Here is a 15,466-nt window from a genome sequence, read left to right on the forward strand (position 1 = left end):
TAATGGAAATGGAAGGAGATACGCACAGAGAAAGAGAAAGTAGCCAGATAAGGTTAATTGAAAGTATATAGGAAGGATGAAGAAGGAAATTCTTCTTTTAACTATTGTTGTTAAATGATATTTTTGTTAAAGACATACTGTGTTAAGGAAAAACAATGTTTTTACATGGAAATCACTCTGGTAGAATTAGTAATATTGGTCATATATGTTCTGGCTGTGATTACATGAATAATAAGTTTGCAACCCAACCTGTTCAATGTCAGATTTTGTTTATCTTGGTTTATTATGAGTCCTATTAAGTTAATTATTCTTTACGGTAGTCCAAGTCTTCTGAGATCCAGAATGGCAAGATCTGGATTGAAGGCTTAAGTGAAGTGCACGGGACCCTTTATCTATGATGTGGGTCAGGAACCCTGATGAATTGCTGATGTGCACACAAGCATAGCAATTGCTCAGGCAGTTTAAATTTCTGAAGGGCTGATTGATGCTCCTGGATACTGTGTGAATGTCTCATACACTGGTCTCAGTGTCTGAGACTTGGGCTGGATATGTTCTATTTACCTAGATACTTACCATAAAACTTTTGCATAGGTGCATCCCTGGTGTAACTCAGTGATTAACATTACATTCAACCCACCACCCAGCCAACATGACCTGACTACCACCCTTACCAAACAAGGTCCCCCACCAACTGACCCCCATCGGATGCGACCCCCCTCACCAATGATATGACCTGACGATCCCCAATCTGACCCAACTACCCTCCACAATCAACTATCCCCAAGCTGACCCAAGAAACCCCCACCACTCGACCCCAGTCTGATCTGACCCTCTAAGCTAACCTGTCCTACTGACACAACCCAACTACCCCTTCCTAAACATCCAAACTATCCCCCAGACTAACAATCCCAGATCCAAGCTGACTCAACTACCTCCCCCAACCCAACTACCAACAGCCCTGACCTACTCAAATACCAACTCCAATACCACCACCTACTCACCCACTGAGCAACTCACTCATCCACCAACCCACTCCCCTCACCCACCAACCCCCAAACTCACCCACGTATACATCTATGCACTCAATCACCAACGAATGTCTTGAAACCTTTAAAAACTCACCTGAATATGGTAGCTAATGTCATAAAAGAGGAGTGTGTCTTTGTGCTGTTCCTATTCACACATCCCTCTTGTGCTTGCCAGACTTCCCTTGAAAGGCTAAACTGATCCATTGTTGAGTTAGCTGGGATCAGAAATCCCAGCTGGAAGAGTGCCAAAAGTTCAGGACACAGAGATCTTTGCAGGCAGAAGCAATCTGTCCAACTTATTGACCAATTAATTTTGGGAAATTATGTGCACATACTATTTTATATTTGAATTTACATGTTGTTTCTTTTCAAGTTGGCGGGGGGTGGGGGGGGGGGGGGGGGGCGGGGGGGTGGGGGGAGTGTAATATATTGAAATAGCCAAACATTTTGTTGCACTGCCCTCTCTGTTGGGAGTTGTAAATAAAGTTAGCTCAAAAATAACAACCTGCAGTTGAGTATGCGTTTGTCTCACTCAAGGCAATACGCATCATAGTCCCAGCAGTGACCATCTCTCCTGGTGACACGGCTGGGACAAGACAGCTATTAAGCAATCGCATTGGCTGATAACTCTCTGATTGGGGACTTGCTCCCAAGATGGGGGTGGAAGACATATCTCCAGCGAGTTAATGTTCCACAGAGCTTTTACTGACCGTGGCACAGCAGCCAGGACCTCGTATGCATTTCCTGCCTAATTCAGCTTCTATTTCTTATGTCCTTGAATGGCTATGGGAAAGGAGGAGGGGGTAGGACTAATTGCATAGCTCTTTCAAAGTCCAACACATGTACAATGGTTTAATAGCCTCCTTCTGTGCTGCAAGATTCTATAATGCTGTCAGCATGCAATCAACACTGTTTGATTTCCTAAAAAGTTCTACAATGTTTTCGCTGCATGTCAGAAATAAATTAACTAATATTACAGCACATCTAACCCAAATTATTCATCTTTGACCATTGCGTTCCTAATTCTCCATCACCTCAAAATATTGTGTTCCTTAAAGCATTTGAACAAGTGGATCTAGATGCAAACTAATAAGGGACAAATCTTCTCCACACAGTGAAGGAGATGAATCTCCAGGAAGGGTAGTAGAGATATCTCACTGGAATCATTAAAAAAATAGATGGATACCACAATGAGGAACTACAGGGTCTGTCCTGATATACAAGTCAAGTTGGGTGGAATGACCTGGTTCATTTGTACCTATCTCATGATCTTTCAAGCTTTATCTGTATCTATCCTGAAAACACAACCCCCATTCCAAATGAGATATTTAAGCAACTCTTTCTTAATCAAAGCAGCATCATATCTAGCACTTATCTTCATTAAACATACGATATTTTATACAATGAGATAGATCTTCAGAAACTTTGGATATGATTTTTGTGCAGTGCCGTTATAACGCGATACAGTGATATTTAAGACTAGATTAAACAGATGGTTTAAAGTTTCTTTTGCAATTTTAACCTACCTTATCAAATGAGATTGTAAAATAAGTACAGAATGAGAAATACCCATCAAGGGCAATTCCTCCACAAACATTTATCTATTTTGAAGGTAATTTGATCTTTGAATCTCCTGAAGGAAGCTCACAAATTACAAGTAAAGAGAACAAAGTTCTGATGAATTTTGCTGCATCCCTCAAAAGTAACCAAAACAGCACTGGATATTAAGATGGCAAATTTCTGCTGGACCTCTCCCACTCATCTGTCAGAACTTCAGTCTCAAAAACCCTACAAAAATGCCACAAATGCAAACAGCTAGCAAGCAGGCAAATCAAGCCATATAATCAAACACTTATTCATCTGTGTGTATAACCTTTAGAATTTAGCTGACAGTTATTTAAATATCCAATTATCCACAATGCCCCAGCATCTGTTAAAAGGAAGATTTACCATTCATTGCTTTGTATGGGATATCAACATTTTTATAAGTTTCAGATTCACTGAGAGCTAAGACTCACTTATGAGAGCAACCTAACAAAGAAACCTTGAATAAATGTGGAAGAAAATCCCCCCAAAACACAGGCTGTTTGTGATTCCTGCAAGCATAATAGTCAACTTGTGCCATATAGAATTTCATCTATGGCTATCTTTATAATACAAAGCTTAACTAATGGGGATCATTAATGGAAGGAAAGATCTTTCCCATACTGTTCCCCTTTAACAACGTTAATAAAACATTAAAGAAGATTCCTTGGATCCACAACTTGGGCACAATAACTATTAGAAAAATCTTGTTGGTCAAGTGCACATATGTAAAGATAAACACCCAATTTTATCCATCAGGAAAATCTTCCCTGTTGTTACATATTATCCTACCTACCAGCATCAATCAGAACTAATAACCCTGGCCAACAAGCTGCTGAGACTCAGCATGATTGTTCTTCCAGCCAGAAGGCAGCAAGACCAATTTCTGTTATAAATCAGGTCAAAAACTGATCTAATTGCATCAGTGATAATGTGCTAATTAGTAGTACCTCTATGGACCAGCTCATCTACGTAATTATTCATATTTTCAGGTGTATATTTGGACAAGTGCAAGGAACAGACAACTGATTAGAGAGGAAAATTGTATGCAGTTAAATGAATGGCTTATAAAAAATCTTGTATGAAATGTAGGCATCACTGGCTAGGTCAGCATTTCTTGCCCATCACTAATTGCCATTGAACTAAGTGGCTTACTATTTCAGTGGACAGTTAACAGTCAATCACCTTGCTGGGAGTCACACGTTGGCCAGACCAGGCAAATGTCATTCCCGAAAGGACATTTGTAACCAGACAGGTTTTTGTAACAATCAATAATAGTTTCACAGTCACCTTTACTGAGACTAGCTTTCAATTCCAAATTATTTTACATTATTCGTTGGATTTAAATTCCAGCAGCTGCCACGGTGGGGTATGAATCCATGGGCGGAATCTTCCCAAAAACATTCAAAGTGTCATAAAAGTCCGTTCCATACCGGTCTTTTAGGTGAGCACGGCACTGCAATCTTCCCACACTCCTGTCAGCTTTTTTAGACAGCTGGGAGCTTTGTGCCAGCAAGGGCCAGGGGTGGGGGGTGGGGAGGGGAGGTTAGGAGGGAGAGCCTAAGTATGCCTGGGTAGCCGTTGCGCTGGGTGTCCCAATCTCCCAATAATCCGGGAGACCACCTCCCACCCCTCCCCATGGACATCAGACCACCCCCATCATAGGCATCACTAACCCCACACCAACACGGATCACTGATATCAAGGCACCAGGAACCCATGGATCCCCTGGCGGACCTCCAAAATGCCCCCACCCCCATCACTACCGCATCTGCAGTCCTCCCCTGCACACCCTCCACCTCTGCACGATCCCTCCTCTGCATGAACTCCCTTCTGCACAACCCCTGCTGCATGACCCCCCTTTTCAGAGCTCCCCCCTCGATACTACCCCCGCTTACAGAGCTCCCCCCTGCATGAGTGCCCCCCTGTAAATGTGCATTCCCCTCCCCACCGTGTATAACCCCCCCCTCCCCCGCCCGCAATCAGGCCCCACCCCCTTCGCACTGCCCCAGCACAATTATGGTGCTTAACCAGGTACTGCCAAGGTGCCACAATGCCAGGCTGGCACTGCCCGATGTACAGCCATGCCACCAACCACCCAGGGGCTTCAACGGCCCTGGAGCCGCCCAGTGTGGCCATGGCACCTGGTCTCCGCTATTACAGAGTAGTAGTCATTCTCGCCGGCGAGGGCAGAAGCATCCAGGAGGGGGGAAGCAGCCGTGCCGAATGTGCTAATCCCATTTAAATTAAGGCATTCCTATGCTAACAGGCTTTGTGCCCTATCTGGGCACGAAGCCGTTCTTGCCGGTGAAACGGGGCCAGAAAGATACCAAACCTGTTCGTGTCCGGCATGAATTGGATTTTTGGTCTCTCACACAATCACCCTGGCTTGCCACACCGATTGGCCAGCACGGCGAGCCAGCAAGGCCACGCCCCCATGTCTCCCAAAGCATTACCTTGGGTCTCTGGATTATGAGCCCATTGACATTATCACCACACCACCCTAATCCCTCATGGACACAAAAATCTTGGAGACTTTGCAAGTCACAAAAAGAAGCTTAATTCTTTGCACGTTATCAAGGCTGAATGTAGAGTGGGCTGAGATGCCGCAGGCAAAAATGAAGAGAAGGGAACACGCACTGTGCAGAAACGTGTCTGTTGGCAAGTGAGAGAGCAGCCCAGTAGCCTTATTTGACTGCTGCTGAAACGGAAGGGGTATGAGGTAGCCGGGAAGAGGAATGTCCTGAGGTCAACCTGTGGTGAACCATCGTTGGTTCCCACTGTGGGATTGTTCTAATGTTGTTGTTGGGCTAGGGTGGGATTGATACACCTGTGGTTGTTACTGTTGTGGCACATCCCAGTCGGGCTCCGCCTCCTGGGAGAGGTATAAGACCCCCTGCTCGGGCAGGACCTCGTCAGTCTGGGATAGTGTGTTAACGTTCTATTAAGTTCCATTGTTAGACAATAAAAGCCTTCTGTTACCGAAGCTTCGTGCCTCGTGTTCAATTGACGCGCATCAATTTTATTGTCTAACATTAAGCTCTCGACGGAAGGGAAAAAGAAAGGAGAGTATGGAGCAAATCCTAAAGCCAGAACGTCTGACGCTAGATCCACGTGCGGTGGGCGCTTCTAACACCTTCGACCACTGGCTGAAGTGTTTTGAAGACTACCTGGCAGCCTCCGCAGCGGTCACCACAGATGATGACAGACTCCGGGTCCTCCATGCGAGGGTAAGCGACACCGTCTACCTCGCGATCCGTGTGGCCACCACTTACCCGAGGGCCCTCGAGCTTTTAAAAAAGCGCTACACGAAACCTCCCAACGAGATCCACGCTCGTTATCTCCTCGCTACACGACGTCGGCAGTCGGGCGAACCCATGGAGGATTACGCCAATGAGCTCTTGCAGCTTGCCAGGGGCTGTGACTGCAAAGCTGTGTCGGCTGAGCAGTACATGTATGACCTCGCCCGAGATGCGTTTGTGGCAGGGGTAGGGTCTTCATACATCTGTCTCAAGCTGCTAGAAAAGGGTAATCTCAACCTGACCCAAGCTATGGAATTAGCTGAAATGCTTGAGGCGGCTTCGAAGAGCCAGGTCCTGTATCCGGAGGACCACGTGGAGACAACGTGGCCGGAGCAGTCGCAAATCCCTCCTCGCCCCACGGGCTCGAAGTGCAGTGTTATGGCGTGCTCCCATGTAGACCCGACGACGGCTGCAGCCCCATGCGGCCCGCGGTGCTACTTCTGCGGAGGAGCCAAGCATCCACGACAAAAGTGTCCCGCTAAAGAGGTGGTCTGTAACCTATGCGGTAAAAAGGGGCATCATGCGAAGGTGTGCAGATCGAAGCCCAAGAACGGCAGTGCGGCCTGTGACCCTTCGGAACGGGGATCATCACCATCGATGTCGAAGTACTCACGGGGTTCGTCCACGTGCGAGTCCAGGACGACGCCATTGTGGTGACGGAGTCGGAGGAGGATGACCACCAGGAGTCGCTACGTTTGGCGCCCTCACCCATGTGCGATTCATGGGGGCGGCCATTTTGGTCGACGATGACCATGAGCGACCAGCAGGGGTCCTCAGCATCGACCTCAGCTGCCTGCAGTGGCGTTCACGGACCAACGGTGGCGTTGATCACCCTGAACCAGGCTAAGCACCACAGGCTTGACTGTTCGATGATGGATATACAGGTAAATGGTCGTGCAATTTATTGTTTGTTTGACAGCGGGAGCACTGAGAGCTTTATTCACCCTGACACTGTAAAGAGGTGTGGACTCCAGATTCAACCTGCCAAACAGACAATCTCTATGGCATCAAGGTCCCTGTCTGTCCCTGTGCTAGGACGTTGTGTGGTAACCTTGAAAGTGCAAGGCACAATTTACGAGCGATTCAGGCTCCTTGTGTTGCCGCATCTTTGCGCACCAATTCTCCTCGGACTAAACTTTATGGTCCACATGAAGAGTGTGATCCTACAGTACGGTGGGCCACTCCCTTCGCTGACAGTAGGGGAACAGCTGCAGTCTCCAAATTGTCCAAAGCGCCCCGCATGCAATCTTTCTACATTAAAGATCACCACACCCTCTTTATTCAAGAATCTGGTACCAGGCTGCAAGCCCATCGCTACTAAAAGTAGGTGTTACAGCACTGAAGATCGGATCTTCATCAGATCTGAGGTTCAGCGACTCCTCAAAGAAGGGATCATACAGCCCAGTGTTAGTCCGTGGAGAGCACAGGTTGTGGTGGTCAAGTGCGGGAACAAACCCCGGATGGTCATTGATTACAGTCAGACCATTAATCGATATACGCAGCTGGATGCGTATCCCCTCCCGCGCATATCTGATATGGTCAATCAGATTGCGCAGTACCGGGTGTTCTCCACCATAGACCTTAAGTCCGCCTACCACCAACTCCCCATTCGCCCAGAGGACCGACACTACACGGCCTTTGAGGCGGATGGTCGTCTGTATCAGTTTCTTAGGGTTCCATTTGGTGTCACCAATTGGGTCTCGGTCTTCCAGCGTGCTATGGACCGAATGGTGGACCAGAACAGGCTGCGGGCTACCTTCCCGTACCTGGATAATGTCACCATCTGTGGCCGTGATCAGCAGGACCATGACACAAATCTCCAGAACTTCTTACGCACTGCATCTCGCCTGAATTTGACCTACAACAGGGAGAAGTGTGTATTCCGTACGCGCCGGTTAGCCATCCTGGGATACGTGGTGGAAAACGGGGTCATTGGCCCTGATCCCGACCGTATGCGCCCCCTTGCTGAACTTCCCTTGCCCGCTAGCGCAAAAGCACTGAGAAGATGCCTAGGCTTCTTCTCCTATTATGCGCAGTGGGTCCCCAACTACGCGGACAAAGCCCGTCCGCTTATTAAGTCCACGACTTTTCCACTCACGCCAGAGGCCCAATTGGCCTTCAAGGAATTAAAACACGACATCGCAAAAGCCACGCTGCACGCGGTAGACGAATCCATCCCTTTTCAGGTGGAAAGCGATGCATCTGATTTCGCCCTGGCCGCCACACTAAACCAGGCGGGCAGGCCCGTCGCGTTTTTTCCCCGCACCCTCCAAGGCCCCGAAATTCGGCATTCAGCGGTGGAAAAGAAGGCCCAGGCCATTGTGGAGGCTGTCAGACACTGGCGCCATTACCTGGCGGGGAAGCGGTTCACCCTGATCACGGACCAGCGGTCCGTGGCGTTCATGTTCAACAACATGCAGAGGGGCAAGATCAAGAATGATAAGATCTTGCAGTGGAGAATTGAACTCTCCACCTATAACTACGATATCATGTATCGTCCAGGGAAACTCAATAAGCCCTCGGATGCCCTCTCGCGCAGAACATGCGCTACTATGCAGGAGGATCGCTTGAACGCCCTCCATAATGACCTGTGCCATCCTGGGGTCACTCGGCTCTACCACTTTATCAAAGCCCGCAACCTGCCTTACTCGGTGGAGGACGTCAGGTCGGTGACAAGGAGCTGTCGGATTTGCGCGGAATGCAAACCGCACTTTTACCGACCTGACCGGGCACACTTGGTCAAGGCCACTCGCCCCTTCGAGAGGCTGAGTGTGGATTTTAAGGGCCCCCTTCCCTCAACAGATCGGAACGTGTACTTTCTGAACATAATAGATGAGTACTCCCGGTTCCCGTTTGTTGTCCCCTGCGCGGACACGTCGACTGCCACGGTGATCAAGGCATTCCGTGATCTTTTTACCCTGTTCAGGTACCCCAGCTATATCCATAGCGACAGGGGCTCGTCGTTCATGAGTAATGACTTGAGGCAATTCCTGCTCTCATACGAGATTGCCTCTAGTAGGACCACGAGTTACAACCCTAGGGGTAATGGACAGGTGGAAAGAGAGAATGCTACAGTCTGGAAGGCTGTCCTATTGGCGCTGAAGTCCAAAGGCCTTCCAATCTCCCATTGGCAGGAGGTCCTCCCTAATGCGCTTCACTCCATTCGCTCCCTCCTGTGTACGGCAACCAATGCTACTCCCCACGAGAGGATGTTCTCATTCCCTCGGAAGTCGTCCTCGGGGATATCTTTACCGGCCTCGTTGACGTACCCAGGACCCGTCCTTCTGCGGTGACATGTAAGGGCCCGCAAGTCCGACCCCTTGGTCGAACAGGTCAACCTCCTCCACGCCAACCCTCAGTATGCCTATGTGGCATATCCTGACGGGCGAGAGGACACAGTCTCGATCCGAGACCTGGCGCCCGCAGGGGACATAGCAACTCCTGTCGCTCCCATACCCCCAGTGACGAATCCCTTATCCCTTATTTCTCCCCCGGACGTGGCGCGGACAGCACCGGGACCGGTGCTTAACAGTTTTACTCCAATGCACAGCTTGCCTGAGCCCCGGAGATCAGCGCCATCGCAGAATGTACCGGGATCCCCTGCACTACCGCTTCATCAGGGTCAACCGGCCTGTGAGTCCGTGGGAGAACAGCTGGACGCTGTTTTGGGGAGAACGCCACCGCAAGCACCTACTCCGGTGTCACCGCCGGTATTGAGGAGGTCACAATGACGGTGCGGTCCTCCAGACCGTCTGAACTTATAATCTGTTGACATTTTAGTCTGTTTTCGTACCCCGCCGGCCTTTGTTCTCAAAGAAGGGGTGAATGTGGTGAACTATCGTTGGTTCCCACTGTGGGATTGTTCTAATGTTGTTGTTGGGCTAGGGTGGGATTGATACACCTGTGGTTGTTACTGTTGTGGCACATCCCAGTCGGGCTCCGCCTCCTAGGAGAGGTATAAGACCCCCTGCTCGGGCGGGACCTCGTCAGTCTGGGATAGTGTGTTAACGTTCTATTAAGTTCCATTGTTAGACAATAAAAGCCTTCTGTTACCGAAGCTTTGTGCCTCGTGTTCAATTGACGTGCATCACAACCATAACTTCACCACTAGTTATGGATGCATGTTCTAATGCTCCAACTAAAACCCAGCATTGACCAAGAGTATTAAATTACATTTTAGATTGAAAGTAATGTGGACTTTTACATATAGAACATCTTGGAAACAGAAAACAGAAGCTTCTCAGCAAGTATGCTTTAACCATCAAGGAAGCTTAACATTATACAGATACTGAAGTGGGGAGTTCATCTCTTGTGCATTATTCTGTAAGATGTGCTCTTTTGATAAGTCTATCTGGTAGCATAGATACATCTATCTCTGTTCAGTTGCCTCTTCCACACATGATACAATGCATACTGATTCACCAAGGCAACCCAGCTGATTTACTACATAATCTCTGAAATGAAAGTACATGCAGCATTTCAGGACTGTAGTCTCCAGCAGTGTGATAATAATAGGAATGAAACATTCAGCCATTTATTTTGTATTTGATGGAGCTCTCCATTGACTATACTACATTCTTAACCTCTGTCTGAATAAGTGCTCTGAAAGCATAAATACTCATTTCTGGCAATTTTATTTTGTCAGGAGTTGAATTATTTTCTGCCAATGCGGGGCAAATGCTGCTACCAGCCATAGGGAATAATGCCTGGACATGGATGGGTGCCAGTGTGGGTTGAGAAAAGACTTTTCAGATCTTAGTCCCATTTTCCTTTGCCTCTCAGCCAATTAGCACCACAAAAAAGAAGACAAATAGAAGGTATAAACATACTGATATCCTATGGATTGTTCGGGAATTGTATAAAAAAACTCAGTGAATCCACTCCCAATGATATGTTGCCTGTTCTAACTAAGGAGCAGGAACTCATGGCATAGTTAGGCCACAGACTTGTCTACCATTTGCTTTCTGATGAGCAGGTAGAGATTCTGCCCTTTAGAAAACAACAAACTAAAATGGTAGAGACCCAACCCAATTGTTTTCCTCGGGGTTCCTTTCATCACCCCAAAACATACGATGAGAGACCAACAGCACCCATCCTTAGGAATTTTGGACCAATCTCATAGCTGCAAAAAGTTATATTTGTGTAGATGCATTCATTACTTAAATTAATAATCCTTGTCCTTTTGAACACTTCTACAACCGTTGAAATGATTGGCCACAACAACCTACTCAAATGCCTTTTTCCAGCTGAGTGGGACTGCCCTCGCCTGGTTCCGCACTTACCTATCTAGTCATAGTCAGAGAATCTCCTGCAATCTTATCCTACTCCCACAACATTACCTCTGGAGACTCCATAACCCTCTCCCATACAAAGATGCCAACTTTTATCTTTGTGATATTACCCATCTCCATCGGGACTTCAGTCCATCTGCCGGTGCAGATCCTCATCCATGTTTTTGTTACTTCCATTCTTGACTATATCAATGTTTTCCTGGCTGGATTTCCTCCCATCTTTCATCCTTTGGAAAACAGTTCATGTAAAACTCTGCTGCCCATATTTTAACTTGCATGAAGTCCCATTCGCCCATCAACCTTGTGCATGTTGACTTATATTCATTCCTGTCCTCCGATGCTTTGATTTTAAAATTCCAATCCTTATGTTGCAATCCCTCCATGACCTTTGCCATTCCTGCAACCTTCGCCAATACTATAATCATCCAAAAACCCTGTGTTCTCCCAATTTATATGCATCCCTCGCTTCCTTCACCTCATCACTGACAACTCTGCCATCAATTCTCTGGAAATTAAACTCTAGATTTCCCTCCCTAAATGTTAATGCCTCCCCATCTTTTTCTTTAGGTGTTATTTACAACGCACTTTACCAGTCCTAATTAGAGTGCTTCACAAACATTTTCCCCCCTGGGCCTCCATTTTAAGCTTTGAAATTGCCATGGCTCTTTGTGGAGACTGTGAGAGTGGGATGGTTGGGGATGGGGTGGGAAGGAGACACCTGTGAAGCTGGGTGAGGGGATGCAAGACAGATTTTTTCACAAGTTTTCACAAACTTACCTTTTCCGTTGCTTTTTTTAGAGCAGCAGTCAAGTCTCAAGCATCAGCCTTTTAGGCTGTACCCACCATTCAAAGAAAAGCAAGGATTTAAAGGAGTCTCGCTCCTGTTAACATTCAGTCAGAGATCCATGGCAACCATGACTGCTGCAGAGCCCGTGACTCCAGAATCTCATCTTGTGACTCCACTGCAGGACATGGCCACCAGGTTGCGATGCCCTATCCTAATATCTCCTTCTTTGTCTTGGTGTGAATTTTGTGTCTCATTGCACTCTCAAAGGACCTTGGGCAGTTTTCCTGTATTAAAGGTGCTATATAAATGCAGGTTATTATCATGGGTATCCATGAAGAATCGATGTCTCTGCCTGTGACAAAATGCTGTTTTAAAAATGCTAAATGATTATTATGCACCTGTTATATGATAGACTTTTCTGGCTTATTCACGTAGTATGTATAATGTTAAGGATCAGTCAGGTCTATTTAAATTGATTCAAAACAACACAACAAGAGATAAGAGTTTAAGCTGAGATTAGGTTGATTCTGGCAGGATGGAAGAAAATATTACCAAGATGGTGGTCTTTATTTTTGGAATAACTTCACAAGGCAGGGTGTGGAGGCAAGTGAATCATTGAATCATACTACGAAGAATGAGGCCATTCGGGCTATTATGCCTGTGCCATCTCCTTGAAGGCACTATCTAATTAGACCCAATCCCCTGTTCTATCCTCATAGTGCTATAAACATCCCCTTTCTGGGTGGGTTTTCAATACTATTTTGAAAGTTTCCATTGAATCTGCCACCAGCACCCTTTAAGGCAATGCGTTCCTGATCATAGCAACTGACATTGAGAGTTTCTAGAGGGGTTACCTGATGCATCACTTCACATTTTTTCAGGAGCAGACCAGCAAAATCCCTGTGATACATTTCTCCAGGGTTTCAGCAATTTTCGTGCTAGGTTACAGTGGTAGATTAGAAAATTCCACAGAGAGGAATGGGGAGGGAGCAGTGAGATGGGAGGGTAATCCACCCATCTCCTGCAGTAACCTAAGGAGGAGATCAGTGGAATATTCGGATGACAGCAGAGATCCTGTTGTCTGAGTTTCCGCCATAACCTGTGTGATGTGAAACCTCCGCCTGCCTCTTACAAAGTAAACAACAAGCTTGGACTCAATATCTCCACAAGTGAGCATTAGTGTTTCCAGCAGATGTGAATAGCTTGATGCTGCAGATTGCAACTGTAATGACTTAGGAAGCCCGGCTGGAAAGGAACAAAGTTCATTACAGAATGCAAAGCAAAACCACTACAGTGGTGTACACACACTGGTCTCTGCCTGGGACTACAGTTCAGCAGGCCCAGTCCAGGGCCTGCCTTATAAAAAGCTCAGCTAATGAGTCCCAGCTGGGCACTGCCTGTCACCAGAAGAATTCATACTCAACAAGTCCCACAGGGAGGTCAATCAGTGATTCCCCATGGACATCGTGGGGGTTATCACAGCGACCTTCTACATTTCTCCATGCAGCTACAGCGATCCAATAGGAAGGATGGATATGTGACTGTGCAGTTCTGTGTCTGTTCAATCCCCGAGGAAGGTATATATGTGATCTTGGGATCCTGTGATCTCTTGCTATCTATTTGGAATGTGGAAGGTGGCATTTTGGTAGTGATTCTTCCATCGGATCCTTCACTTATTGACACTAGTGAGTAGCAAAAGTCAGTTGTTCCATAATGTAAGCAAAACTGAAAAACATTTGTAAAGCCACCACTGTTTGATTGGTGTGCCAAAGTCTTAAAAGTTCAGTCTTTTGCTCTGTATCATCATCCAAAGCCTGACTCACAACGTAAATGAACTAACGTAATAATGTAAAATACATCAAAATGTATTGTTGTGTCATTGATACATGACGTTACATGACACTTGGCTGTTTTAGCACTTTTTTACTCCCAAAGAACAATATCAATATCTTTTTTTAACCAATTTTTTGTTTACATATATCTAGTATATAGTTGCTCTGGAAAAAGCAATTCTTTCTGCAAGAACTACAATGTATTTCCAGCACTTGGAAGGTTATTTAATACGTCTTTTTTTAACAACTTCTACACATGATCTTCAGTGACCTCAATTTTTTTAGCCGAGGTTGGTGCTGGATTAGGAGGCTTTGTTTGTACACATTTCACCGATGGAATATACCTCTAGTGTAGCTCTGTGAATTGTACAAAGCCAGGCACAGTGGCACCCTTTATTTGAGAATATTTTCTAAAGCCTCCAGGTGCAAAACTTTTCGCACTGGTGAGTCTGAACAACAAATCTGAACTGCCGCTCATCCATGACAAAAAGTGATTGATGACTGAGATAAGCTGCTGAATGGGTCAAAAGATTCTTCATCTGCAAAATAATTGGCATTGACAACATGCCAACATTTTGTTTTCAAGGTCCTAAATCTGAATAAGACATTCAAGTTTTTTTAACATTCCTCTTCTCTATTATTTCACTGCAGGTTTTCAATAATATAAATAAACTAACAGTTGAGATGCCAGGGTTGGAATACAAAATAACCAGTTAGCCACTACAATAAAGCTAATTTCTACAACAAAAACCAGCCCTAAAAACACTAGAACATGCCACTCTGAGTCGGTGTTTCATTAACAGCGTTTGCTTTTGCCTAAAGTCCATCAAGATATTTGTGTGTTATCTCTGGAGCAATCAACTATGGGCTCAAATGCATCCTTGTCCCTTGTACACTCACATCAGAATTAAATCTTAGTTGGCAGATGTTGCATGAAATTACTTGTTTTCTTCTTGGAGGAAGAGGAACCCCAAACGTGTGATTTATCACTGCTTTCTGAACTGGGTCCATCTGTGAAAAAGGACAAGAAATTCAATTAGATTTCTTTATCTCCTTCAAAGGTCACAGTCTGACTTACTGAATGTTGTGTATTTTTAAGTTGTTTTTTTGCTGCATTTTCCCCCTCCCTAAAGTCAAATTGCAAAGCTGATTCTGCAGATGGGGCAAGTGAGTGGCTTTTAAGGCTTCTGCCAGTAGCATGGAACTGGCTATTAGAAAAGCAAACTGAGTTAGCTATTCCTCACACCCTCCCTGTAGGTCTCCTCTAGTCTCTTCACACAACAAACTGGGCTGAGTTTTCTGTTTACGAAGCTGTGGACTTGAATCTGTGTATTAACATTCTTGCACAGTCGGTTGGTACTCCATAGTCTGGTTAATGCTGTGGCTAACATTCTCGGTTCCAAGAAGTGCTTTGTGTGTAATTCTAACACAATTAACATTTCATGGTGGTTAACATAGGGCTTCTCTGGCAGAGCAGTTCTTTTTTATGTGACCTTCTTAAGTTTCAGATTTGGCTGGCTGGGACTGTGCTCACAGGTAATTAGCTTCACTGGAGCAATGCTGGCTGTTTGGCTAATTTTCGTGCACATATATAAAGGCCCCATTACAAATGTCCAGAAAGAAATTATATTGACTCACAGAC

The 15,466-nt window shown here is 46.0% G+C and overlaps 1 protein-coding gene across 8 annotated transcripts in view; it reads right to left on the bottom strand.

Moving 5' to 3' along the window:
- LOC144510005 (zinc finger protein 385D-like) overlaps nt 1-15,466 on the bottom strand; it is a 388,192-nt gene that overhangs the window by 160,654 nt on the left and 212,072 nt on the right. For 6 of the 8 annotated variants that reach the window (XM_078239134.1, XM_078239123.1, XM_078239145.1 and 3 more), the window contains exon 3: nt 14,725-14,835. The exons of the other annotated variants lie outside the window; for them this stretch is intronic. In XM_078239134.1, the coding sequence (XP_078095260.1) occupies nt 14,725-14,835 (111 nt within the window). The remainder of the gene's footprint in view (nt 1-14,724; nt 14,836-15,466) is intronic. 8 annotated transcript variants of the gene reach the window in all.

Source organism: Mustelus asterias, chromosome 2 (genome assembly GCF_964213995.1).
Source record: "Mustelus asterias chromosome 2, sMusAst1.hap1.1, whole genome shotgun sequence".
Taxonomy (NCBI): domain Eukaryota; kingdom Metazoa; phylum Chordata; class Chondrichthyes; order Carcharhiniformes; family Triakidae; genus Mustelus; species Mustelus asterias.